This window comes from Petaurus breviceps, unplaced genomic scaffold, assembly GCF_028583685.1.
Source record: "Petaurus breviceps papuanus isolate PSGF00001 unplaced genomic scaffold, PetGlider_PUasm1.0 227, whole genome shotgun sequence".
In the NCBI taxonomy this organism is placed as follows: Eukaryota; Metazoa; Chordata; class Mammalia; order Diprotodontia; family Petauridae; genus Petaurus; species Petaurus breviceps.
In genome coordinates this window covers 10,395,426-10,421,851 of record NW_027185896.1, presented here as the reverse complement: position 1 = coordinate 10,421,851, position 26,426 = coordinate 10,395,426, and the positions used below count along the sequence as shown (strand labels likewise).

The 26,426-nt window shown below is 42.4% G+C and overlaps 1 protein-coding gene across 1 annotated transcript in view; it reads left to right on the top strand.

Moving 5' to 3' along the window:
- The window catches only part of BSN (bassoon presynaptic cytomatrix protein), a 239,918-nt gene that overhangs the window by 93,311 nt on the left and 120,181 nt on the right, over positions 1-26,426 (top strand). Inside the window, exon 2 of the mRNA XM_069095712.1 lies at positions 17,363-17,768. Within this exon, the coding sequence (XP_068951813.1) occupies positions 17,364-17,768 (405 nt within the window). The 5' untranslated portion in view covers position 17,363. The remainder of the gene's footprint in view (positions 1-17,362; positions 17,769-26,426) is intronic.

Below are 26,426 nucleotides of genomic sequence, written 5' to 3'. Positions count from 1 at the left end.
GTCATGATTCAAACCCAAGATCCCTTGACTTGAAGTTTAGCACTCTTTCTACTCTGTCACTAAGGCCTTCCTCCCCTTTAAGAAGGCAATTGGTCTATAACTGGTCTAATTGATCCATTGGTTTCTAATTCTTGTCCCCTCCCTACCCATACCTGCTCCCCCCTAAAGTGATTTCTCAGATTTTATTTTGCCTGGACCTCTCCTTTGCACTGAATTCAAATGCCCAAGTTACTTGTTTATGTTGTGTATAAGCCTGTGTTATATCTGTCTTTATATTACACCACTGAGCATAAGATTCTTCTCATACATAGTAGGTACTCAATAAGTGTTTGCTGCTCTCAACTAAAAGTGAATGAAACATAACTATTTTGACCAGTCTTGGCCCTGGGGAAGAGAGGAGGAATGTATTTCCCTTATTTCCTTGAAGAGTGGAGGACTATGTGTGCCAAATGTTGCATATGCTGGCAAAGGAGCCCACCGTGTTGGTTGTTTTTGCATAACTGGTTTTTTGTTATTGTTACATAAGATTTTTTTTTGGCTGTGTATGGGGCAAGTTATATCTGCAAGTCTCTGTGATGTGAAAATAAAAAGACATCAATATAATGGCTCAATAATATTTTAAGATTTAAGTGATGAAAATTTTAATTCTAAAATGAATTCAATGCTTGTTGAATTGAATTGGTTTCTGGGTGTGGCTGCTGCTTCGGTGGAGATGGCCAAGGAGACATGTTGTTTTGTTCCTTCTTCTTCTTGAACAGCTCTGGGAAAGGCACTGACAATCAAGATGATCTATCCATTGACAGAAGGCTGCAAGAGTAAGATTTGTGGTGGGGAAGCCATGGAATAAGCTGATTCAGCATTATATAAAGACTTCCTGGCTAAGGTCCTCCTTCAAAGTCAAAAAGCAGGACCCCTGCCCCACTCCTCATTCCCAGGGGTCTCTGAGCATAGGCTTGCTTGGAAGCCACAGGGAGGGATGATGAATCTCCCCAGAATAGTTGGTGGCGGGGGAGAGCTGAGGCTTGCCCTTTGGCTCACACTGATCAACCTTTTGAGTCCTAAAACAGATAGTAGGAGCTGAGAAATGATGGCAGATGATGCTGGTGCAAAGCAACCGGAGATGTAGCTGAGGAAGTGTAGTAAAAAAAAAAATTCCCTCCCGAGAGGGACAGGCAGGGCAAGGAGATGCCAAGAGGGCCATCTCACAATAGGGTCTTGTCCTTCCAGTCACATGCAGTAGGGGTCATGCTGTCTTTGTCCAGTTGGGTCAGGGAGCCCTGCAAGCCTAGGTGTTGTGTCCATTCCTAATCTGGTCCAATATCTCTGGTCCTTGGTTGTGAGGTTCACCAATACCCATCACATTTCAGGCTGGTCTGAACTGAAAATCCTTGGAAGTGAAGACACTGCCCCTAGGATGCTCCTGGGCACTCTCCTTTATTTGAAGGGATCTGGGATCTAGGCTTGGGTTCTGGTTGTGGCTGCTGGGTGAGGCCATCCTTAAGGTACTATGTAAATGTTAGCTATCTTGGAATGGTAAGGGAAATGTTCTGGGAGCCTTTGGAAGGATCTCTGGAGGGTCACATGCTCTCTTCCATTATAAAATAGACTTTCTGGTCAAAGTAGCATTTGGTATCTGTGTCCCAGAGATGAGATCTAGCTTGCTTGTGTCAGCCGGCTCAGGGCAGGATTCTGAGTCAGAGAGCCATTGGCAGGAAGCACAGCGAATACCAGCTGCTATGTGTCAGGATCTTCCCGGACTTTGTTTCACATCCACCAGAGTCCTCCTCTGAGGCATTATTATGATCAGGGAGGTGACCTGGCATTCTTGAAAGCCATGCCATTGTATCCTGTGACATGATAGGTCCTACCAAGTTGGAAGGCTAAGGGATGGTGTGTGCTTTTCCCAAGGAACATCACCAAATGGTTGGCCCCTAAGGGATGAGTTTGGGAGGTCACAGCTTCTCTTATAGACCAGTGACTTTAGTGGGGAGGGTTGTGATCTGGGGCACAGAAAGAAGAAATCATAGAGCTCTGGAAGTATGCTAGTTGTTTTTCATTGAAACACGGAACTGAAGAAGACTTCCCCAATAGAATTTGAATCTTAGCCCCTGCCCCATCCCTGACTCCAGCCCTGGGGCCAAAGCCCCTGACCCCAACTTGGGCAGCAACAGAAACAGAAACTGCTAGGTCAGAATTCATATTTGTCCTTTTTGCTTCTGAGGCTTGGGCACAGTCAGGGTTAGCTGGACAAACCATTACTCTCCTCCTTCCTTATCTCATCTGGCTCTGTCTGCTTCCTGTTAGGCAGGTCCTGGGAGTCACTTGTGGATTAGGAGATACCTAAGTCTTAATGAATAAATGAAGAAGGCATTAAATTACCAGTGGCCAGACAAGTATTTTTCTTTTTTTTTTAAGCAATTGGGGTTAAGTAACTTGCTCAAGTTTACACAGCCAGTTATTTCTGGGTGTGGTGCTAAGTATCTAAGCCCGGATTTGATCCCCAGGTCATCCCGACACTGGGGCCAGTGCTCTTACATCTGGCTGCCCCTAAGCAATTGGGGTTAAGTAACTTGCTCAAGGTCATATGGCCAGGTGTTTCTGGGTGGGTGCTAAGTGTCTGAGCCCAGATTCGATCCCCAGGTCATCCCGACACTGGGGCCAGTGTTCTTACTTGCTGTGCTACCTGGCCACCCCAAGTATTTTTCATTTTTAAGTAACTCTTGAAATAATCATTTTTTCTGGCATAATAATGTAATTTAAAATTATATTTTATTTTTTCAGTGGACAAAAATATTTTTTCTCTCCCTCCTACCTCCCTCAATGGAAAAAAGAAAAACAAGCCCTGTAACAAATGTGTCTAGTCATGAAAAACAAATTCCAGAATTGGCCACTTCAAAAAAATATTTCCCTGGGCTCATCACCTCTCTGTCAGGACATGAGTAGCATGCTTCATTGTTGGTCCTGGCACAATCTATTTTTTTTACATTAAAATATATTTTATTGGCAGAGTTTGTTTTCATGCTATGTACATTTCCCGATGCAGTTCTCCTCCTTTCCCTCCCCAGAGAACTATCCTTTATAGCAAAAAATAAATGAGAGGAAAAACAATTTCAGAAAAACTAACATGGAAAAAGGCTGGTATTATATGCGGTTTTCCCCAACTCTGCAAAGAAAGGGTCAGGAGGTCCCTTCTCAGAGCTCATCTTTGGAGCCTAGCTTAGTCCTTTCATATATTAAAAAAGCATCATAATCATCTTTCCTCCCATATTACCTCCATTTCTGAATATATCTCCCACCCCTTCCCTACCCATTGAGTTATCTTTTGTAACAAAGAATAAAGAAAGAGGGGGGAGAAAGTGGCTTAACAAAACTGACCAATACAGTGAATAAATCTGACAGTATTTTCAACACTCCAAAACCATAGATAATATTTCATTTTCTATTCTGCATATGTAAGGAGAGGATTTGTGTGTGTGTGTGTGTGTGTGGAGAGAAAGAGACGTAGAGAGACAGGCACAGATGCAGAGACACAGAGAGACAGAGACAGAAACACATGTATATATGCAAGCAGCTAAGTGGTGTAGTGGAGAGAACTCCAGATCTAGAGTCAGGAAGACCTGAGTTCAAATCCAACCTCAGACACTTACTAATTATGTGACATTGGTCAAGTCACTTAACTCTGTTTGCCTCAGTTTCCTCATCTGTTAAATGAGCTGGAGAAGGAAATGGCAAACTACTCCAGTATCTTTGCCAAGAAAATCCCAAATGGGGTCACAGAGAGTTGGAAATCTGAACAACAAATGCGTATACACATATACACATGTAATATATCATGTATGTATGCGTGTACATCTCTAGCCCATAAAGTTGCCCCAAACAGCTTTGTTTTGCACTGATGTTGCTAATAGTCTGTGATATTGTAAAGCCCTGTTGTACCATCAGTTCATTCATCCACCATTTGACTTTGGCCTGCCCAGATCCCCTCTCCCTAGTACCCTCTGACCTTGCCCAAGTGGTTTCAATTCCATACTAACACCTAATGACCCTCAATCAACCCTCATGCCCTAGTCAGGCCAATGCACACCCCATGTCACCTCAGCTCTTCTCTGCCATCAGTCATAGCCCTAGGAAGGTAGATAGAATCACCCTCTGTAATATTATTTCATCAAATCTTATGTTTTCACTGAATTGATTTAAGGACATCAAGGTGTGTTCCTATAACACATTGTACATACTGTAATAAAGTCTCAGTAATTCAGAATTCAATAAAGAAGAACTAGAGGTTACATTTTTTTTAAGCAATTAAATCTACTCAAGGGATGAAATTATTACCAACCCTCAGTAGCACCAATCTGTACACAAAAATACTAATTACAAATGAGTCTACACTGTTCATTGAATCAGGTTTGTCACAACTTCTTGGTAACATGTAGTGTCATTATATATACTGATAATAATAATTATAATAATAATAGCAGCTGAGAGGCAGCGTGATGTAGAGCAAAAGTGTCAAGTGTGGGACTGCAATACTCCCAAGTGTGGCCTGAACCAGATTAAAATGTAATTGGGAAATATGTAACCAAAAAAAATACAATAAAACATAGCTACTACATCCTTTTAAAACTACAATATATATGGATTAGCAGCCCTGTTTCTACTTGAGTTGGACACTCCGGTGTATAAGATAGAGAACTGGCCTCAGACAAGTAGACCTGGTTTCCAATTGTGCATCTGACACATACCAGTGGTGAGACCCTGCACAAGTCAACTTCTCAATGCTCTAGGCCCCTCTGGAAGACTAGATGGTTCCGACCTGCAGGATAGGCATTCCCCACCTAGGAGTTCCTTAGCCCAATGAAATCCCAAGTCTAGTATTGGCAGCTTATAATTATATAGCCCTCTATAATCTACAAAAAAGTGTGAGAGAGATAGTACCAAGTGACCATCTCCCTAACCTTTGTCTGAGGCATAGTTAATCAACCATTTCCTGAGTCTTAGTCTCAGAGACTGTGATGATTGGATTGACTATACAAGGGCCCAAGGGGTGGGGGGGATTCAAGACTGAGAGATTGAGATTTAAGGCAGCTATGTGATTCCATAGTGCATAAAGCGCTGGGCCTGAAATCTTCCTGAATTCAAATCTGGCCTCACACACTAGCTGTGTGACTATAATGCCATTCACGAGCAGCTTTCCAGAGGACTGCTGCTGTGAACGGCTTTCAAGGTTCTGATTACATAGTATAGTGAACACTCTGTTTATTCAATAACAAATCAGAGCAAAACATTCACAGAGAATCAAGGTACAGCATTCACAATATTACAACTTATCACAGAAAATCACAATATAGTATTCACAATAGCTTATCATTAAAATGGCCACATAGTTTTCTCCAAAGTGGTCACAATATTGTAATGTAACACCAAGGAAAGGCAACTTCCCAAGGTTCAGAATACCAGCATAGGTGCTCTCCATTTTATTCAGTGACAAACCAAGAACAGAGAAGATCAAAACATGACATCATTCAAAATACAGCATTTACTAAGGGTGATTAAATAATCTCCAAGTACTACCCCACCCCAGGATCTTCCAATCATTCAATCAATTACAAAGTCCCTGTTCTAAATACTACTCCACCCCTAGGCTGTACTTTCATTTAGTCCACCACAAAGCCCCTCTTCTCAAATGGAGATTAGTTTCCAAACATAAGTAAAGTACCTTCATTTGTCAATCACAGAGCACAGAAAGGTCAAAAGTTCCCCACCCCTGGATCACAATTGAATCTACCCCAGAGTTACATCAAGTCCAAGCACAGCACTTAATACCCAAAAGGAGGTCTTTTCTTCATCTTGACAAGAGGCAAGTTCTCAGCAATCTTAGTTCCTGGGGAGACTAGGCTTAGTAAGGCTACAAGATAAATTGCCAGTGTCTTCATTAATTCATCCTCTGTCTGTAGAACAGTCCTAGAACCCCTGAAAACATTAACAAAACCCTCTCCTAGGATTTCTGTAAACATACAACAAGAAAATCCTTCTTCAGGGCTTCTGAACCAACAGCAAGGTTCCCAGACCCCTGCAACAACAGCACTGTCCTTCACCAGTGGACAGTATTCACTCTGTCTGCAGGACAGTCTCCAGACTCCTGCAACAACAGCACTGTCCTTCACTAGTGGACAGTATTCACTCTCTGTCTGCAGGACAGTCTCAGGGCTTCTTAACCAAAAGCCAGGTTCCAGGACTTCTTCAACAGGACAGTCTTTCACCAGTGGACAAATCTGGCAAAACAACATCAAAACAGACAGACAAAGTACCAGCAAAACAGCCATGTCTCCTCAGTCCTTGGCAGCTCAGGGGGCAGGTCTCAAAAGTCCAGGGAGATTCAAAGTGGCCCCAGCAATCCTTCTCAGTCTCTCTCTCTGCCTCCACGTGGGTGCTGCTTCCAAAAAGTCCTTCTGCCTCTCTCTTGTCTCTCCAAATCTAGGTCACCAGCTCCTCCCAGTTCAGGACTTTCTTTTCACATCAACAAGTCCATCCCACAGGTGGGATTAACAAGCTCTGGGTTTTAACACAATCAATTTGAAAACCAAGCCAATACAGGGGAATCTTTAATTGCCATTACTATCACAAATATTTAGAACAAAGAACAATCATCTCAAAGTACAATAGTCAAAGTCTTCCACTCATGGGGCACACTAATTCAATCAGTCACTTCTCAACAATCAGTTACTAAGTATCATTAATCACTAAGTACAATCATTAGAAAATACACAAACCCTTCACCCCTAGGTCACGAGTAAACTACAATTTCATCATTACCCAGTACCCACAGAGAGATCTTTTCATTTTGACTTGGGGCCGGTTCTCAGATTCCCTGGATCCCCTTCCATGATCCCAGATTCTACCTGAATTCACTAGACTGTCACCTGGGATCAATGGCAGACAGCTCCCACTTCCTTGTCCAGCTCTCTGAGTAGGTCCTGCTCCACACTGAAGTTCATAGTGTCCAGTACATCTCAAATCCTTCACAATTTCTGCTCCAGGGAATTCAAGGCTCAACCAAGCCACAAACAGACCAAGTCCCTGCATCCTGGTCATGCTTCCTCAGTCTTCTGCAACTTGTTCAAAAAATCAGAATCACTTTATCCAGCTTGGGCTGGGGATGGGTGGAGGGGAGAGCAGGGGCTCCTGGCTCCTGGGCTCCTGGGTTCCTGGGCTCCTGGGTTCCTGTTCAGAAGAAGCTCCACCATCACAAGTTCTCAGGAAATTCTGGCTTAATTCTCCATTCTCTCTTCTGTAGCTGCTCTGCCACCAAATGCTGGTCCCAAGAAATTCTGCCTGTGCCTCTCTAGGGCTTTTCTTATATACACGGCATTAGCTACTTCCTGTTTCAGCCAACCCCTTCCTGTTGCATTAGAACAGGGGTTCATACCTTCTGTTTATTTCACAGGTTTGATTAATTACTAAGTACCTGCTTACTTGCCAATACTAAAAAGGGTCTTCAAATTCAAATTATATTACCATTACAGTGACCACGGACAAGTCATTTAACCCTGTTTGCCTCAGTTCCCTCATCTGTAAACTGAGCTGGAGAAGGAAATGACAAACCACTCCAGTATCTTTGCCAAGAAAACCCCAAATGTGGTCACAAAGAATCTGACATGACTGAACAGCAACAAAAAGAATAAGTGACTTGTCCAAGGTCACACAACTAGCATGGTAGAGCCTAGACTCAAATCTAGGCCTTTTGACTCAGGAGCAGGGCTATTTCCACTTCCCCACAGTGCCTCTCCAGTTAGAAATAACAAAATTATATTTCCTCACAAAATATTTTGTGCCTCAGATGTTTTCTTAATTCTGGCTGGCCCGGTTCCCTGTTGGTGCAGGTAATTTGTGCGGTTTTAGTATATTAAGAGGTCTAACCACAAGGCACTTATGAGAGTAATGGAAAAGTGAAAGTGGAAACCAAACCCAGCTCCCTGGTCCCATGATAAGGAATCGTCCAATCTGGGCAGTTTGCTCAGATTTAGTTTCTTAAGGGCTGAATGTGGGAGCAAGAACTTTTATCCTCTGAAGCCAGAGCTCTAGGTCTCCTTTGGCAGCATGTTCCACCTGGGCCTGCTGTGGGATCACCACTCCTTCCTCTCTGAGCTGATTTGGGCCTTCACCCTGTTTGCCCTCTTCCTAGAGTATTTGCCCCTGAAGACTTCCCCAGAGCTTGTAGGGTTGTGGACTGAGGTGGTGATGATGGTTAACAGTACAAGTAACTGAGGAGTGAGTGTTTATGGGCTCAGCTGCCAGCCTTGCCTTTCTTCCCACTGGGAATGCTCTAAAATGGAGGAGAAGGAGACTTGCATAGGGTTCAGCAAAAGTAAGATGTCACTATAGCCCTGGATATCAGGAACCATGTGGTCCAATCCTGACTCTGATACTTGCTGTATGACTGTCTTGGGCAAATCACTTAATGTCTAGGTAGGCCTCAGTTTCCTTTTCTGTAAAATGAAAAGTTTGGACCAGATGGAGACTAAGGTTTTTCCTGCTCCGAGTCCTGTAAGCCTAAGATTCTAAGATAAACAGGCATGTGGATTGCTCCCTCTTTCAGATGGCAGTTCTGTTGATTTCCTCTGGCTTCTGGGAGTGTACAGTAACAACAGCTGTCTTTCTGATTTACCAGCAGCTTGACTCCTTCATTACAGTCCGTCTTACTTCTTGGCTTGGACCCTGGCCTTTGGTCCTATCTAGGGGGTTCCTAGAAGGCAGTTTGGTGTAATAATAGTGGCAAATACTCAGATAGTAACATTTGAAGGTTTGCAAAGAGCGTCGCACATATTATCTCGAATTTGACCTTCACAACAACCTTGGGAGGTAGGTGCTGTTATTAGCCCCATTTTGCAGATGAGGAAGCCAAAGCAGGCAGAAGTCAAGTGACTTTCCCAGGGTCACACAGCTAATAAGTGTGTAAGACAAGATTGGACTTGGATCCTCCAGACTCAGAGTTCAGATCCACCTGACTGCTTTGTGCATTTAAAATCAGAAGACCAAGGTTCGAATCTTGTCTCTTACTGCTTACAGCCATGTGGCCATGGACAAGTCACTGAACATCTGTGAATCTCAGTGTCATCGAATCAGAGCATCTCTGAATGGGGAGGAAGCTCAAAGGTCGTCTAGTGTGACCATTCGCTGAACAAGAATCCCTTCTACAAATATTCCTTCTCAAACTTCCTTTGATGGGAAGCTCACTCCCGTCAGAGGCAGTGCATTTCATCTTTGGGATAGCTCCTCAGGAAGAAGCTTTTTATGTTGGGTTGAAATCTGCCTTTCTGCAATTCCTCCACTTGCTCCTAGTTCAGCCCATCGGGGCTAAGCAGAACCAGGCTAATCCCCTTCCCATGGGGTAGCCCTTCAAATACTTGAAGATAATCTTCTCTGAACTCAACACTGCCAATTTCTTCAGCCAATCCCTGCATGTATGTCTTGTATGGGTTTCCAGTGCCTTCACCATCTTTCTGATGGTCCTTGTCTGGAACATCTTCCTGTGGCACCAAGAACTGAACCCATTATTCCAGGTGCAATCTGACCAGCAGTGGGACTCCCGATTCCCTCCTGTCAGATATTCTGCTTCTGCCAATGTCACACTCAATGTTGACTCATTGCACCTGAGGTCTACGAAGACCTCTGGATCTTCTAGTGAATCACCACTGAGCTATACCTCCTTCCTCTTCTTCTTGTGTAGCTGATTTTTTCCCCCCAAACCAACTGTAGGATTTTACAATGATCCCTATGAAATTTCATCTTATTAGATTCAGCTCATAATTCTAGCTTGTCATGACACCTACCCTTCCCGGGAAATTGCCATTAGGCAATTCCACAGCTCTTCACGTTGACCTTAATCCATTTATCACCTGCTGTTTGACTCAGGTCTTTGAACCAGTTCTAAATCCACCCCCCCCCCCCCCCCAAGTACTTAAAGTCAGCCAGTCTGCATTTCTCCATCTTGTTCATAACGATTTCATGGGAAAGTTTGTCAGACATCCTGCTAAAACCCAGTGTCCCATGTCTATGGCATTTCCTTAATCCATCAGTCCAGTGACCTTGTTAAAAAATGCAATGAGGCCAGTCTGGCATAACCTGTTAGTTTTGAAGCCTTGCTGGCTCTTTAGTGACCATGATTACTTCCCTTCCTAAGTAATCATTCCTTTAATAAAGCACACTGGAATTAGGGCTGGTATTGAAGTTCAGCTCACTGGCCAATACCTTGAATAACCCATATTTCCCTCTTTGAAATTGGAACTGTTGTCTGTCTTCAGCCCCTATTGCTTTTCCTGTTCTCTACAGTTTTTCAGAGATCACTGACAATGTCTCAGCAGTCACATTCATGATTTCTTTCAGTGCACTTGGAATATAGTTCTTCGGGGACTATTTAAACTTATGGATGGCAGTGAGGATCTCTAGCTTGCCTTACTTATCTCAAGTTTCAATGTTTTCTATTTTTATTTTTTTACTTCTCAATCTGAAGGTTTATTCTCCCTGGTAGAGAAAACAGAATATGAGTTGAGGGGTCCCTACTTTACTTCCATTGTCTATTACTATTTCTTCAGCTATAAAATGGTGCTAATACTTGTACTACCCAGAACTGTAAATGGCAGTTTTGGCCCCTGGGATCAGCAGCACAAAATGACACTCAAATCAGCCTTTTCAGACAAAAATCATTTGACTGGGGGAGACCCTTGGACACCACTCCAGAGCAGAGACCTCAGAACACTGTAAGGCCATTATTCAAAAGGTCACTCACTGACTGGGGTAAGCTGAGAGAAGGGGTTGTATTTAAGTTAGGGAGGAATTCACCTAAGGAGGAAGAATCCTATCGTGTAGCTTCCATTCTAACTAATTATTCCTATCTAAGTGTTAATCTGTGCTGTCAGCAGCCTGTAAATTTTGGTGCCCAAGTACAAATCCCCAGTTATAGTTCCTTCATTAACTACCTCACAGGGTTGCTGTGAAAAATATGTTATAGTAACAAAATAATAATTATAATAACTGTGGTGTCAAGTACAGCCATGTGACTTAGTGAATAGATTTCCAGGGCTTAGAATCAGGAAGACCTGAATTCAAATCTCACCTTAGACACTTACTAGCTAGGTGACTCTGGGCAAGTCATTTAATCCTCTTTGCCTCAGCTTCCTCATCTGTAAAATGAGCTAGAGTAGGAAATGGCAAACCACTTGGCAAAAACTATCTTTGCCAAGAAAACCCCAAATGGGATCATGAAGAGTAGGACACAACTGAAAAGCAACTGAAGAAGAAGAAAAACAGAGAAATACATGACTAAAAACACCATCAAGTGAGGTGGCTAGGTGGCACACTGAACAGAGCACTGGCTCTGGAGTCAGGAGGACCTGAGTTCAAATCCGGCCTCAGACACAACACAAAACAAGCCATGTGACCTTGGGCAAGTCACTTAACCTCAATTGCACTGCCTTCCCCTCTCCAAAACAAACAAACAAACAAAAAAACACCATCAAGGAGTGTATGATCAGAAAATGAGGTGGCCATGTCATGTAGTGAGAACATTGTAGATATATACACCAGCTCTGCTGGTGCCTATAAAATGTTAACAGACCTCAATAAAGGAAGGCCAGCAACACACTGGGTGGTTCTTTTATGGGGGAGCTTTAGGAGTATATGGAAAAGGATGAGAATGTGTGGATGCACTGGGATTCGCCCTCTGTGGAGGAAGTTCCAACATCAGAGATCCATCCAGGCATCGCATCGGTAGTAATAACTGTCATCTGCATGGATGGCTTCCCTCTGCCTTTTACAGTAGCCCGAAGCAATGTGCATTGGTTACCCAGGTCCCAATGGGACCATCATCAGAGGCATTTGGGGATAAAAAAACAACTCTCCTAGTCAAAAGAAGAAATACATTTTTTTTTAAAAAAAGATAAAACTGATAACATTCTACTTTGTATTGTGTTTATTTATGTCCATGTCTTTCCCTGCTAATAGACTGCAACTCCTTCAGGGCAGAAGCTTTCCTATTTTTCATCCTCCTGTCTCCAGCACCTACCACAGGGCCTTGTACCTAGTTATTATTTAATAAATGCTTGCTGAATTGTTGTCAAACTAAAACAAAACAAACTAATAAACACACATAAAAAAATCCCAAGATGTCGAGAGCTTAGCTCTCCAAGAGGCACATAGCAATAGGGAAGCTGCTGTGGTGTGGGAGCCCACTGGATTTGGAGGCTGAGGGATGGCATTTGAAAACTGGCTCTGCTACTTAGATACCACCTTCCTGAGCCTCAGTTTCTTCCCCTATAAAAGTGAAGGTGTTGGCCTCGTTGGTCTCTAAGGCCTCTTTCCCTTTTGGCCCTAGGTGCTATACTTTTTCTCCCTCGCAGCCAGCCATGTTTTCTTCTTATATAACTCTCCACCTTTTTAAACCCAGCCCTGGTGTCTGTCTCCCTCTCTGGTTTTTGAGCTGAGGATATCTTAGTTCCCTTTTTTGCTACTTCCCTACTCTACCACAATGGAGCTGGGAGGTGGGGGCTGATTGTCCTCCTCTTCATTTCTTAGGGATTCCTGAATTTAAAGGGGGTCTTCCAGACATTCAAATTCCTTAGGGTAAATTCCTGCTCTTAAATCTTTTCAGTTTAGAAGTAAAACAAAACAGCCTTTGATCTGTATTTAATCTCTGAGCCAGAGGACTAGCTCTGGAGGCCAAGGACACAGGTTCAGACCCTACTGGTGTGTAGGATAAGAGTCATTTAACCTCCCTGGGTCTCTGTTTCTTTGTCTGTGAAGTGAAGGAGTTAAATTGGATGATCGCTCAGTTCTAGATCTCTGATCCCACATTCTTAATACTTAAAAGGATCCATGATTTTGTTGGCATGGGCCTTCCTTCCATTCATTCTGATTGTAGCCCCTTGACACTGCTTGAGATAGTCTTTCTGAGTTGCTTTGTCTAGAATAATCCATGACCTGGTGACCAAACAGGTGAGGAATCAGTGAACGTTGACAGAAGGGCTCTTGAACGACATTTAAGAGAGTCCACTGCAGTGGCCATCCTTCCTTTCCCACCTTGGTTGTGCTTGCCAGACCTTGCCCTCTTCTGGCCTAGCCTTTGAGAGCCCAGGATTACCACCAGACCAGGATGAGTCGGTGAAGGAGGATTCCAGAAGAAGTCATAGCTTCTTCCTATTCCCAGTCTGGTTTATTGAGAGATGAGAGGTGCAGACCAGGTTAGATTCCATTTTAGAAACTGCAGAAATCCTTGAATGTCAAGACTCACTGGCATTTCCTTGTAACTGTGAAGAACGCAAAAGCCTGCAGGGATGTTGAAATGGTTGGAGATTGTAGGAGGGACTGACTCGCTGCTCGATGGGGAAACATGGAGCTCCTTATTTAGAATCCTTTAAGAAAGCAGAGTCGTGTCCAAATGTAGGTTTTGGCTTCCTAGACAGTGGGAAAGGTAGAGCGATGTTTTCTTTTATGAAAGCTTCACTTTTCAAAAGCATTTACTTTACTAAAAGCTAGAATTATCTCCTGAGCCGAAATTCCTTTAGGTCCTCACGAATATTCCTGGAGGGACTGGCAGTTCCTGGAAACCTTGCTACAGCACCTCCAAAGTATCAGGGCATTCACAAGGGCCATACTGGGCCAACCATGGTCCATCTTTGACCATCATCCAGGTCTTGAAGAGCTCGCTGGGGTACGGATGCCCTGACAAGGTTAGGGACATCCCCATGATTTTCTTAATTACTTTAAGTGTTCCATTATGGAAAGGGCATTTGTACATCTCCTGAAACCTTTTTGGAAGCTATGGCATTTCTATTTTTAGACCATATAAAGTTCTACAAGCCAGTTTTCACTGTTTGAAGTAGCACTGGCCTTTTATTCGTCTAAACTTACTGTTTAAGGAAGTCCCTCTCCTTTACTTTTTTAGGATCCAGGGTTTACTCTGTCTACCTGTCAATCAATCAGGAAGCATTTATTAAGCACCTGACTGTGCCAGGTGCTAGGCTAAGTGCCTGGAATACAAAGAAAGGCAAAAACCAGTCCCTGCCCCTCAGGAGCTTACAGTCCAATGGGGAGACAACATGCGAACAAACATATACAAGCAATCTATAAAAAAGATAAATAGGGACCACTGAACAGAGGGAAGGCACTAGAGATGGGGAGGGATTGGGACAGGCTTTCTATGAAAGGGGGGATTTTAGTTGGGGCTTGAAGGAAGCAGAAAGGCCAGCAGGCAGAGAGAGTATTCCAGGCATGGAAATACTTCCTTGTGATTTTACAGATTCTTGTTTTGTATCTTCTTAACCTTTTACAAGTCCTTTAATTTCTCTAGACCTCACTTTCCTCCTCCATAAAAGGAGGGAGCTGCATCATTTGAGGAATGACTAAAAAAAAAAAACTAAGGTAGGAATATGATAGAATATTATTGTCCACTAAGAATGGACAAGTAGGAGGAATTCAAAGAAATGTGTGAAGATGTATATGAACTTGTGCAGAATGAAATAAGGAGAAACAAAAGAATAGTATACACTATGACTATAATAGTTGTAAATGAAAACATCACTAAAATTTAGGAAGTCAAATCCTGAGGAACTGAAAAAAAAATCAACAATGGTCCCAGAGAAAAGTTAATGAAATAGCCCTCTGATTTTGGCAGAGAGCAGAATGGTATACATATTGTCAGATTTGGCTTTACAATAGGTTTTCACATTTTTTTTCTTTGGTATAAGAGAAGGTTCATTGGGGGAGGAAAGGAAAGGAGAAGAGTATTTCCAGGAATAACTATAATATAAAAAAAAGTCATCAATAATACTTATTTTAGAAAATGATAAAAATTAAATGAGGGGGCTGGACCAGATAGATGATACCTAAGAATCCTTTCTACTACAAATCCTGGGATACTTTGAACTGGTCTGTGCTCAGAGCCATGCTCACACAGCATAGCTGGTCATATTTCTCCCTTTCAGCTCCCAATCCCCAGCATTCCTTGGTCATTGTAATTGCCTTGCCCTGGATTATCTCTAGCTCCAGTGTCCAAATTCAAGTTCAGCCATTATTTATTAAGAACTCATTATGTTTAAGGCCTTTTGCTCTGCCCTTGGAATACAAAGATGAAGAAAATGACCATTCCTGCCACCGGGAAGCTTATGATCTAATAGACATTGTATAAAATGTATACAACTAAGTATTATACAAAGTTAACTATGAACAGGGACAGAGGAGAGTAAAGGCAAATCATTATGAGAAATCTGAAAACAGAGAAAATGCCTTCACCTGGGATGGAGAGGTGTGGTGGAGGTTGGCTCCTTGCGGGAGACACCTTCACCAGATTTGCTCATAGGTTCTAGGTGTGGTTGGACTTTTGGTTGCTTTTCACAGAGGAACAGAGTTAGTTGGAGGGGGCTGTCACACATGGACATTTGTTTGGTTGAGGGATGGGGTAGGGTAGCCTTCTTGGTAAGTTTTTCATCCCCACAGGTTGTGGTTCACATGAAGTTTCAGGATCCCAGTTCCCACTATATTTTAGGAGGTTTTTTGTTTGCTTGTTCTTAAATGTGTGTGTGTTTCGGGGGAGGGAGTAGCAGGTCACTTTATTTTTAGCTTTTTCATCAACTTTCTATAGGCTATGATATGCTACAATAAACATTTACTGAATATCTACTATATGGCAGGAATTGTACCGAGTGCTGGGGATACAAATAAGAAAAAGAAAGACAGTTCTTGCCCTCAAGGAGCTTACACTCTGACAAGGGAAGGTAATATAAAAAAAGAAGCTGAAAAGTGGGGATGTGGCACCAGAGGGTATCCTGCATGGGGTCATAATGGTGAAGGTGGCATTGAAACCAAAGTGGAACAGCTAGTGGAAAACGAAAAGATGGCTAGAATGTTGAGCCCTCTGTAAAGGAAGGCTAAAGGAGGGTTTTTTTTGCACCACTCTTCAAACTTCTCCAAAGGCTCACTCTGTCAGGAGTACAGCAAATAGGCTTTGGGACTCAGGTCCAGTTGCCATGCCCTTGGTAGTCATTGTTGATTATTCCAGAGGCTCTGACTCTCCCGAACTCCTCTTGATTCTTAAAATTGCTTAGTGTCCTTAGGGAGAAAAGATCTTAATTCTAGTCCCACTTGCCAGGGAGAGGGAGAGCCATATTGTTGGCCAGTCCCCTGAGGGGTGAATGGTTTGCATCTCCAGTTAGAAGAACTCACATCTATGAATTTTCCTATCTCTTCCCTCCCAGCAACCCTGAAGAGTAGGTATCCCACAAGGACTCCAGATGATTTGGACTCTCAGCAGTGTGTTGGTGTCTCCAAAAGTTCAGAGAATCATCGATTTAGAACAAAGAGGGACCTCAGAGGCTATTTAGTCTAAGTCCTCCATCTTATAGAAAACAAAACTGAGAAGTAAAGTTACTTGTCCAAGGTTACATACGCTTTTGTGGCCAAAAAGCCTCATCACTCAGTGATCAACTTTTTGGTGATAAGTTTCTCAGAACTCAGCTGGTACTTTGATGTCAGGCACACAGAGCCCCATATCTCATTACAGCCAGGAATTTTATAACAAAGGGATCTGTGATTCCATGGGCATTGGAACTTCCTGGGGAGGAAACTCACTCCATCAGTGCAAATCGATGCCTTCCCCACAACTTAGAGTTCTAGAGAGATGCCTGAGAGAGGTTAAGTGATTTGGTTAGGGTCACACAGCCAGTATGTGTTATAAACAGGATCTGAATCTAGATGTTCTTGGTTCTGAGACCAGCTTTCCATTTACTATGCCATGTTCCTTTTCACTTCTATTACATAAGAAATCCATTTTCTTCTAGCAGTTGAAGGGCCACATACTTCAAATGATAGTTGATACAACCCAGTTCTAGTATAACCAAAAGAACATGGACAGTCCTTTGGAGTTGGCTATGAAAAGACTTTCATTTGGAGATCTGGAGCCCTGTCTATGGAGGGATGAAAGGGGATGGTCATTCCCGTGTTCATTTCCTTGGTCTCTCCTGAAGGAGTTCCCTGTAGTGCTATTCCTCCTCAAGCTACTCAATGCTTAACAAATGAGGAGGCCACTTTGAAAAGCATCTTTGAATGTTCCTACATGCTGCATTAGTCCTGGAGTGAATTCTGTTCAATGTGTTATATAAATAAAAATGAGGTCAACTTTGCAGCCTATTCTTATAACCCTGTACAAGGAGAGGGATTACACTGTTGTGGGAAATGCTACTGCAGTAACAAAACAGACTCCACTAGTCTGGCTCTCATGTTAAGTGTGTGTTATCCTGAGGCTGGAAAGAGCCTCACATTGCCTTTTCTAACTTGCATCTCTGAATCACCCTTGTTTTCTGTGCTCTTATAGCATGTCCAGAAGACTAGATCCTAAGGATCACCTGGATGGCCAGAGAGCAACTTCCCCCACCCCAAAGCAGGCTGCTGCTCATAGCCATGAAAGCCGCCGGCGGGAGATGAGGACTCACGGACAGGCTGGCCCACAGGTGGATGGCCCCCATCGGACACTACAAGTGGACAGCAGGATGCAGAGAACAGGCCGATCTCCCTCAGTGTCACCAGACCGAGGCAGCACCCCAACATCACCTTATTCAGTACCCCAAATTGCACCCCTCCCAAGCAGCACCCTCTGTCCTATATGCAAGACAACAGATCTCACCTCTTCTCCCAACCAGCCAAACTTCAACACCTGTACACAGTGTCACAACAAGGTCTGCAACCAGTGTGGATTCAACCCCAACCCTCATCTCACAGAGGTAACCACTGCTTACTTTTCTTATTAATGTCAACCCAACAAGCTTGTTTGTCTGCCCAGAGACTACCCCATAGGAGGAGGCTATGCTGGCAATAGGAAGGACCCCAGACTTAGAGTCAGAGGAACCAGATTTAAATCCTAGCTCTGCCACTTTTGTTATCACCTATGCGACCTTGGCCAAGTAATTTCAGCTCTTCTCTGACCTCAGGCTTCTCATCTGTAAAAAATGGGGGAGTTGAACTGGATGACCCCCAAGGTCCTTTCCAGTTATAAATCTGTGATCCCAATTCAGTTGGAAATGTCCACCAAGTTATGTGAGGTTATTGAGAAGGGCTATCTAACCAATCTTCTTGACCACCTCTCTCTCAATATATGAGGATAGGGACTGGGCCTAGACCTGTGATCCCACTGCCACAGGGAAGCAGAAGGCAAGGAAACTTGACATACCAATGCTTGTTGGCTCTACAGTGATCCACAGCCTTGAGAGTTACCTAGAGTATTGTATTGAGACATTTGCCCATAGTCACACAACAAATATATGCCAGAGGAGAGACTTAATCCCAGACTTCAAGGCTATCTCTTGATCCATTCTGCCACACTGTCTCACATTGATTCTATCTGTCATCTGTCTGTCTGTCTGTTTATCTACTGACCAGCCTTTCTATTTACCTTCTCTGTATGTTCCCCATCTCCCCACTACTGAACTTGACCTTTTGGGTCTACTGACTTTTACATTCTTTTCTCCTCCATCGCACCTTTATTTTCATCTGCCTTTCTTTTATAATCTTTTTATCAGCTTATTTCCTTTTCCTTCTTGTTTGTGTTTCCATTAATTGTTGGCTCTGCCTCTTTGTGGACAGGTTCTGGCTATGGGCTCCATGGTTCCCAACTTACTGTGAGTGAGGCCTGGCTGTGGACTCTGTGCTTGAGCTTGCTTGGGTGAGCCCTGAATATGGGGTCTGTGGTTCCTGCCTCACTCTATCAATTCACCTTCTTTTCCCTCAATGGAAGCACTGATTCTCGAGGTAGGGTTTTGCCCACTCCACAGGAAGCTCATCTCAACAGAGAGTTTCTCATGCATTTCAGAATATGCTCAGAAATGTCTAAGACGCAGAATGATGCATTCCTTCCCAAACTCCAATAACTCTCTTTACTTAGGCTAGAGGATCAAGCCAGATGGGTTGCTGGGGAGTTGTGGTGGTTTGGGGGAATGAGTGATTGGGAAATGACCTGCAGGGGAGGCTGGGCACTGGGTGGTAAGCTTCCCAGGAGGTTATGGAAGTACAACAGCAGTTGCTTGTTTCTTAGAGTAATGGCCTGTGGTAAGCCCCAGACTGGGGGGCATGGATTTAAAGGACCTGGGCATGCATTTAGATTCATTATGCATCTATTCTTTCTACCACACGGCCCAAGCACTCTATCTGAGCCTGGGGGAAGGGGACTAGCTTCAATGTCACTCGCTCAAGCAGGCAGGCAGTCACCTTTCCTGCCTCCCAGGGAGCCTTCTCATAGGAACTCAGGCACCACCAGGATTCCAGCACACTTTAACCTTTCTTTGGAGGGGTCTTTCTCAGGGGAGGCCAGCTGACCTCTCCCTCCTTGAGGCATAAGCCTGAGGTTGGAAGGATTGACTGTCCCATAGACAGGCTCAGGACTGTGACTCCCAAGGGGACCATGGAAACCGAGGGACCTCACAGCAGAGTCTGGCTTGTGATTCTCAGGCTATCAAGAGCAGAGAAATCCTTTTGCCTTGGGTAGTGGGAGATAAGTGAGAATAATTGTTTGCAAGTTGGTATCTATTTGTAAAATGTGGCACCGTAGGTGTGTAATGTGGGGGGTGTGAAAGGTAAGTGTGAGGTTCTGGGGGAAGATCTGACAATATTGGGGGAGATGAGTCAATTTGTTCCTTTGGCTGAGCTCCTGGTGTGTGGGCTTTATTAAGAGAGGTGAGCACTCTTCATTACTTGGCGCCAGTGACTAATTTTTTTTGTGGAGGAGCAGTTCAGTTCTGCACACTGATCAGTTAGGTAAGTGCTTGCAGCTCAGTATTTGGAAAGAACAGAGTCATTAGGGTCAGGAGGGTGCCATTTCTGGATTTCCTCCTGTGAAATGCCCGACACTATTAGCATTGTGGTGAGATGTGAGGCCTAGAAGTAGGCTGTGGCAAAGGCCTTGTGAAGCCCGAGTCTGAAAAGGCCATGTCTGGGGCATCCTGGCCCCAGAAAACCCAAGGGAGGGCAGTGGCTGCCAGGACTCCTTTGGGGCCATTCCTTCTCCATGAGCTCTACTGCACCATCCTGAGCCCCCTCTGGGTACCCTGGCCCTGACACTAGGCCTGTTTATTTGTTTTATCAGACACAGGTGATAGGTGCACAATGTGTGTATCTGAATACACACAGGTGTGAGATTTTTTGAAAGGAGGCTTGCACAGGAGGGGCCAGTATTTTAGTAAACTCTAAATCAGGGAGCAAGTGTGCTGGCCTGTGGCCCCCTTCCCACTGACTACTTCTGCCCAGACCCAGCCATACCAAAAGCTTGAGTACCTGTTCCAGAGTATACCATTGGTCCTAGTCAGACAGAAGCCTTCATTCAGAAGTACTTCATACAGAAGTACTTCATTCATTTATTCATTCATTCTAGAACTGAGATTTAAACTCAGGTCTTCTCATCAAAATGCAGTATTCTTTCCATTACATCGTGTTAATGCTTACAATACTAGCATTTTTAGTATCTGAAGAACTGTCAAACAGCAGGGAATTAGATTTGTTCTGTTTAGCCTCAGAGGACAAAAATAGCAACTATGGACAAAAGTTGTGGAAAGGCATATATTTAGGTTTGATGCAAGGAAAAAGTTCCTAACAATTTGAGCTATCCAAAAAGGGAATGGACTGCCTTGAGAAAAGGTGGTTTTGCTTTCCCTAGAGGTCTCCTTGAATGACTAGTTGTCATCAGTGTCATAGAAGGGATTTGTGAAAATGATATTTTTCCCCCAATTTCATGTAAAAGCAATTTTTAACATTCTCTTTGTAAATTTTTGAGTTCCAAATTCTATCCTTTCCTCCCCCTTTCCTGAGACACTAAGCACATGTACAATCATGTAAAACATTTCCCCATTGGTCATTTTGTGGGAGAAAACTTGGTTATAGCTTTAGAGCCAGAAGGGCCTTTGGAAGACAACTGGTCCAACTTCCTCTTTTGGCAGATGTGAAAACTGAGGCCCAGAGAGGTTAAATGATTTATCTAAACTCACACAAGGTAGTAAGCAGCAGTGATGAAAAATGCACCACAGAGTCACTGACTAGAGTTAAAAGGGACCTCATTCAACCATATGTGAAAAGAATTCCCATCCTGGTATATCCAACAAGTGATCATTCAGCTTCTGCTTAAAGACCTCCAGTGAAGGGGAGCTTTACTTTCTGGGCAGTCCACTCTCCTTTTAGATAGCCCTAGCCCTTAGGAAGTTTTTTTTTTATGTCAGCCCTAAATTTGCTTCTTTGGAACCTCTGTCCCTTGTTTCTAGTCCTGCCCTGTGAGGTAGAAGTCAAGTTTTTGGTTGCCAAATGAAGTATGGGTTGGCCTCTGATGTTCCCTCTAATTCTGCCATTCTAGGATACTTCACAGAAAAGAAAGGTAAAAGAGCTCAGAAATGTACCCATGTTGAAGAAATGAATATGAGCCAAAGACAGAGCTAAAGGTGGGAGCCATGGAAGAGTAGCTTAGGGCATTGGAGAAAAGAAAAAGGAACAGGAGAATAGGGATTCCTTTCCAGAACACTAAACACCATCAAAGGATATAGCTTTCCTGCTGTGTCTATTTATCCTTTATTTCTCTCTCCCATATACTGATTCACTCCCTGAGGAGGTCTCCCCAGCTGGAGTCAGAAGGAAGGCATATGAGAAACATTCTGCACACAGACATTGCCAGATCAATGTGTTCTGGCCGCCTAGCTATGTGGAGAGAAGGAGGAGGTGGCATGGGGGTGAGGGGGTAAATCAACCATTTTAAAAAGTTGCCTTGGGCACTGGGGCTGTAGGTTTTGGGTTGAAAGAGGCCTTCTAGGTTATCTAGTCCATCCTCCTCATTTTACAGATGACAAAACTGAGGCCGAAGGGAATTAAGTAACTTACACTTACAAAGTCACATAGACAGTAAGCGTCAGAGGGGCAATTTGAACCTGAGTCCTCTGATTTCAAATTCAGTGTTCTTTCCATTGCATCATACTGCCTCTCCCAAGTGAGAGCTCAAGTGATGTACCCATGGTCACAAAGACAGTATATGTCAGATGCAGAAACTGAACCCAGGTCTTTATGACTCTATGGCTCCTCTTTTGCCTGCTGTGCCATAACTGCCTCTTGTCCTGTACTTGGGTAATAATGATGATAACCAACATTTACATAGAGACAACTAGGTGACACAATACAGAGACCACAGGACTTGGAATTTGGGAGGACTGACTGAGTTCACATTTTGCCTTAGACATTTACTAGCTGTAGAACCCTAGGCAAGTCACCTAACCTCTGTCTGCCTAATTTGCAAAATAGAGATAATAATAACATCCATTTCCCAGAGTTGTTGTAAGGATCAAATGAGATGATATTTGTAAAGAACTTTGCAAACCTTAAAGCTCTATATAAATGTTAGCTATTATTATTAGTGCTTAATATATGAATAGCATATGGGTATAATAATAGCTGACATTTTGTATGGCATTTTAAGGTTCAAAGAGTACTTGACATACATTATCTCATATGATCTTAACAAGGACCCTATGGTATTGTTACTACAAGGATTATTATCTCCTTTTTATAGCTGAAGTATTAGAGGATTCGAGAGGTCATGACTTGTATGGAATCTCACTGTTGATATGTGACATGATCTGAATCTGTCTCCTAACTCCAAATCTGATCCCCTTCCTACCATGCTACACCTTGGGCTTAAGTGTATGGTAAATATATGAAAAGAAAATGACAGGCAGAGGGGGAAGGAGGGGGCGGGGAGAGAGAGAGAGAGAGAGAGAGAGAGAGAGAGAGATTGATTTAATGGAGAAGGGGCCAGCTTGGAAATCAAAATACCAGAATATGAGAGTTGGAAGTGTCCTCTGTGGTTGCCAGCTAGTCCAACCTATACTGATTGGTTCAGCAGTTCTATCTACCAGTTCTTTCAAGACCCAAGTCCCCTGGGCTTGGTGACTTGAACTCCCCAAGAATAGCCAGGGGATCTCTTACTCCTTTCTTACTTATCTTGGGTTTCAACTCCCTGATTAGCCTTTTTTGTTCTGCCATCTCCAGTGCAAAGTTGTTCTTTGGCAGAGAAAAAAGAAGTGAAATCAGAATAGACAGTTCTACCTTCTCTCTGTTATCAGTTATTTTCATCCCATCCACCACAAATAATCCCATCTTTGATCACCCTTTTCTCAATATAGCTTTTTGTTGATTGTAACTTCTCTCCCCAATCTAAACTTCTTCTGACTTTTAACATTCCTAACACTTTTTATAAAACCACACCATGCTTTTAATGTCATCTAGCCTTCCTTCCATCTTTTGTGTATATCCTTTTAAAATTTAAGTTGGTTAGTGAACACCCTGTGCATCCATATCAGTCTTTTCAGACAACTTTCATTTTTTCCTCTTTACTGGAATTATTTCCCTTTGTGTCTTCAGAATTTAATTTTTCAGTATCTTCTATCCCTTCTGGGTTGACTTACACTGTGGGATTTTAATTTTAATCCATGAAATTCTGAACCCTTTGAAATATGCTTTCCTAAAACTTAGGGTGCATGTCAGATTATGCCTAAATTTCCTTTACTTTATCAGATCTATGAAGGAGTGGTCACTTCCTCCAATATCCCCATCATTTCTACCCCAGCAACCATTTCTTCCCCATTAAAAAGAATCAGATCCAGAATATAATTTCACCTTGTTGGTTCTCAACTACTTTTCTTCCTTCTTTATGGCTACTCTCCATGGTGTCTAACTTGGGAGATTAGCTATAGCTATAGGTATGGAAATAGATATAGGTATAGATATGGATGTGGATATAGGCAGCTATAGATATGGATACTGACACAGATCTAGATAAGAGTCTAGAGCTAGTGCAGATCTAGATCTATCTATTTATAGGCAGGCTTCTCCCTCCTCCATCCAAGGCTTTTTGGTTAGATTTGCAAGATACCAGAAAATAAATTCTTTACAGCTTAAAAAAAAACTTTATTGATTTTTTTTTGTTTTTATATCCCTTAAGCTTTCCCCCATATTGTCTCCCTCCCAGAGAGCCATTCCATATAACAAACAATATTTTTAAAGGAAAAAAAGGGGAAAATGAGGGGGGAAATCAGCAAAATCAATCACTATTTCAAAAAGAGTCATAACAGTATAGTCAGTGTCCCCATCCCCACTCCAATCTGCAAAGGAGACATGAGGTGTCTTTTCATATCTCTCCTTTGGGTTCAAGCTTGTTTTTGTTTTTTGTCATTTGACAACTTTAACTTTCAATTATTTTGTACTTCTTTACATTTACATCGTTATTGTGTATTCTCTGTATTTACCATGTTTGCCATTTTTTATAGCACAATAATATTCCATTACATTTATTTTATTATTTTAAAATATATTTTATTTAGTCATTCTCCATTCAATGGGCATCTACTTTGTTTCCAGTTCTTTGCTACCACAAAAAGTGCTCCTATAAATATTTGGTGTATAGTGCCTTTCTTTGTATCAATAATCTCTCTGGTGTGTATGCATACACACCAACAATGGACCAAAGAGTATGGACATTTTAGCCATTTTATTTGCATAATTACAAATTGTTTTTCAAAATGATTGTACTAATTTATAACTGCATCAGTATGTTAGGGTGCCCATCTCTCCACACCTCCTCCAACATTAACTATTCTCACCTTTTATCATCTTTGCCAATTTGTAGTATGTGAGGTGAAACCTCAAAGTTGTTTCAATTTGTGTTTTTTATTACTTGTGGTTTAGAGCATTCTTTTGAGTGGTTGTTAATAGTTTGAAATTCTTTTGAGAACTATTTGTTCATATCCTTTGACTACTTAACAATTGTAGAATGGCTCTTGGTCTTACATAATTATAATTCTCTTAGTTGTCTGTGTACCTAACCATTATCCAAGAAATTTGATACAAAGATTTTTTCCCCAGTTGACCACTTCCCTTTTCATCCTAGATGCAGTCATTTTTTTGTGTGCAATTTCACGTAATAAAAATTACATGTGTTCAATTTCATGTGATAAAAATGATCTGTTTTATCTGTGGTAAATGTCTTTGTTCTTTAATAAAACAATAATATCTTGCCCATAGCTGTAAAAGGTATGTGATCTTCTCTTCTAATTTTTTATGGCATGATCTTTAATTTTTTTTTTGGTCTTTTTGGAGGGTGGATGGCAGGACAATTGGGGTTAAGTGACTTGCCCAAGGTCACACAGCTAGTAAGTGTTAAGTGTCTGAGGCTGGATTTGAACTCAGGTCCTCCTGACTTCCAGGGCTGGTGCTCTATTCACTGAGCCACCTAGCTTCCCCTATGATCTTTAATATTAAGGTCACATGCCCATTTTGAATTGCATATTGTAAAATATGGTGTAAAATGTTGGTCTAAGCTTCATTTATAGCAGTCTTAACCTGGTTTCTGCTAGTGGAGGTTAAATTATTTAGTACCTTGATTAGCAGTAAGCAGTAAAGAATGAGATGAAAGCATCAGGGTCCACATATGTAAACATCATGAATGGAGGTATTATTTCACATGTTATAAGCAGATTTTTCTAGGAATGATGGGACAAAATGCAGAAGCAGAACACAGGCAGAAAAGTCCAATTTTATTGCTAATTGGATGTGGTAGTCTCTCCTAGGAAATGCTGTGATTTGGGGCATTTAAATTTAGATTGAGGAGTCATTAACGGGCATATTGGAAGAACAATCCTGAATTGATCAAGGCAACTTGGTAAGATAAGCCTAAGAAATAGAGCTCAGCAAGATGGAGGCTATAAAGAGGAAACCCCAATTCCTTGGCAATCTGTAATTAGGCTTCAATTCGATTTTTTTTTTTGAAACTCGAACATAGAAAATGAATCTTTTTCATTTGGTATCCTGAAGAGAGAATCACCAGCTGGTTTGTAATTCAGAATTGCTACACATATTAAAAGTTTGATGGAGCTCTTCTATTTAACAGCCGTGTAAGGACAAGTGAACTGAAAAGAATGAAAGAACAGGGGTCTTGCTGAGTTGATTTTTTTAAACTAGGACAATTTTTAAATCTTATGACATCTGTTTTAGTCAGAGTTTTTTTTTTATGACTTTCGTCGGGTCCTATAGATATTCCAAATTGCTTCTCAAAATTTGTATCAAATGCAGGTAAAATCTACCACTTTAGATGCACGTCAGTATGTAGTTTGGAATAAACATCCTTTTCTTCAGCAGTAGATTTAAGCAAGAATGACTCAGTCTTTTCTGTTGGTCCAAGTACCATCTGAGAATGAAAAACACTTTTTCTCCTTCCCTCCCTCTCTCCCTCTCTGTCTCTGTCTTTGTCTCTGTTTTTCTATCTCTGTGTCTCTCTGTCTCTGTCTCTCTCTCTCTCTCTGTCTCTCTCTCTGTCTCTCTGTCTCTCTCTGTCTCTCTGTCTCTCTCTGTCTCTCTCTCTCTCT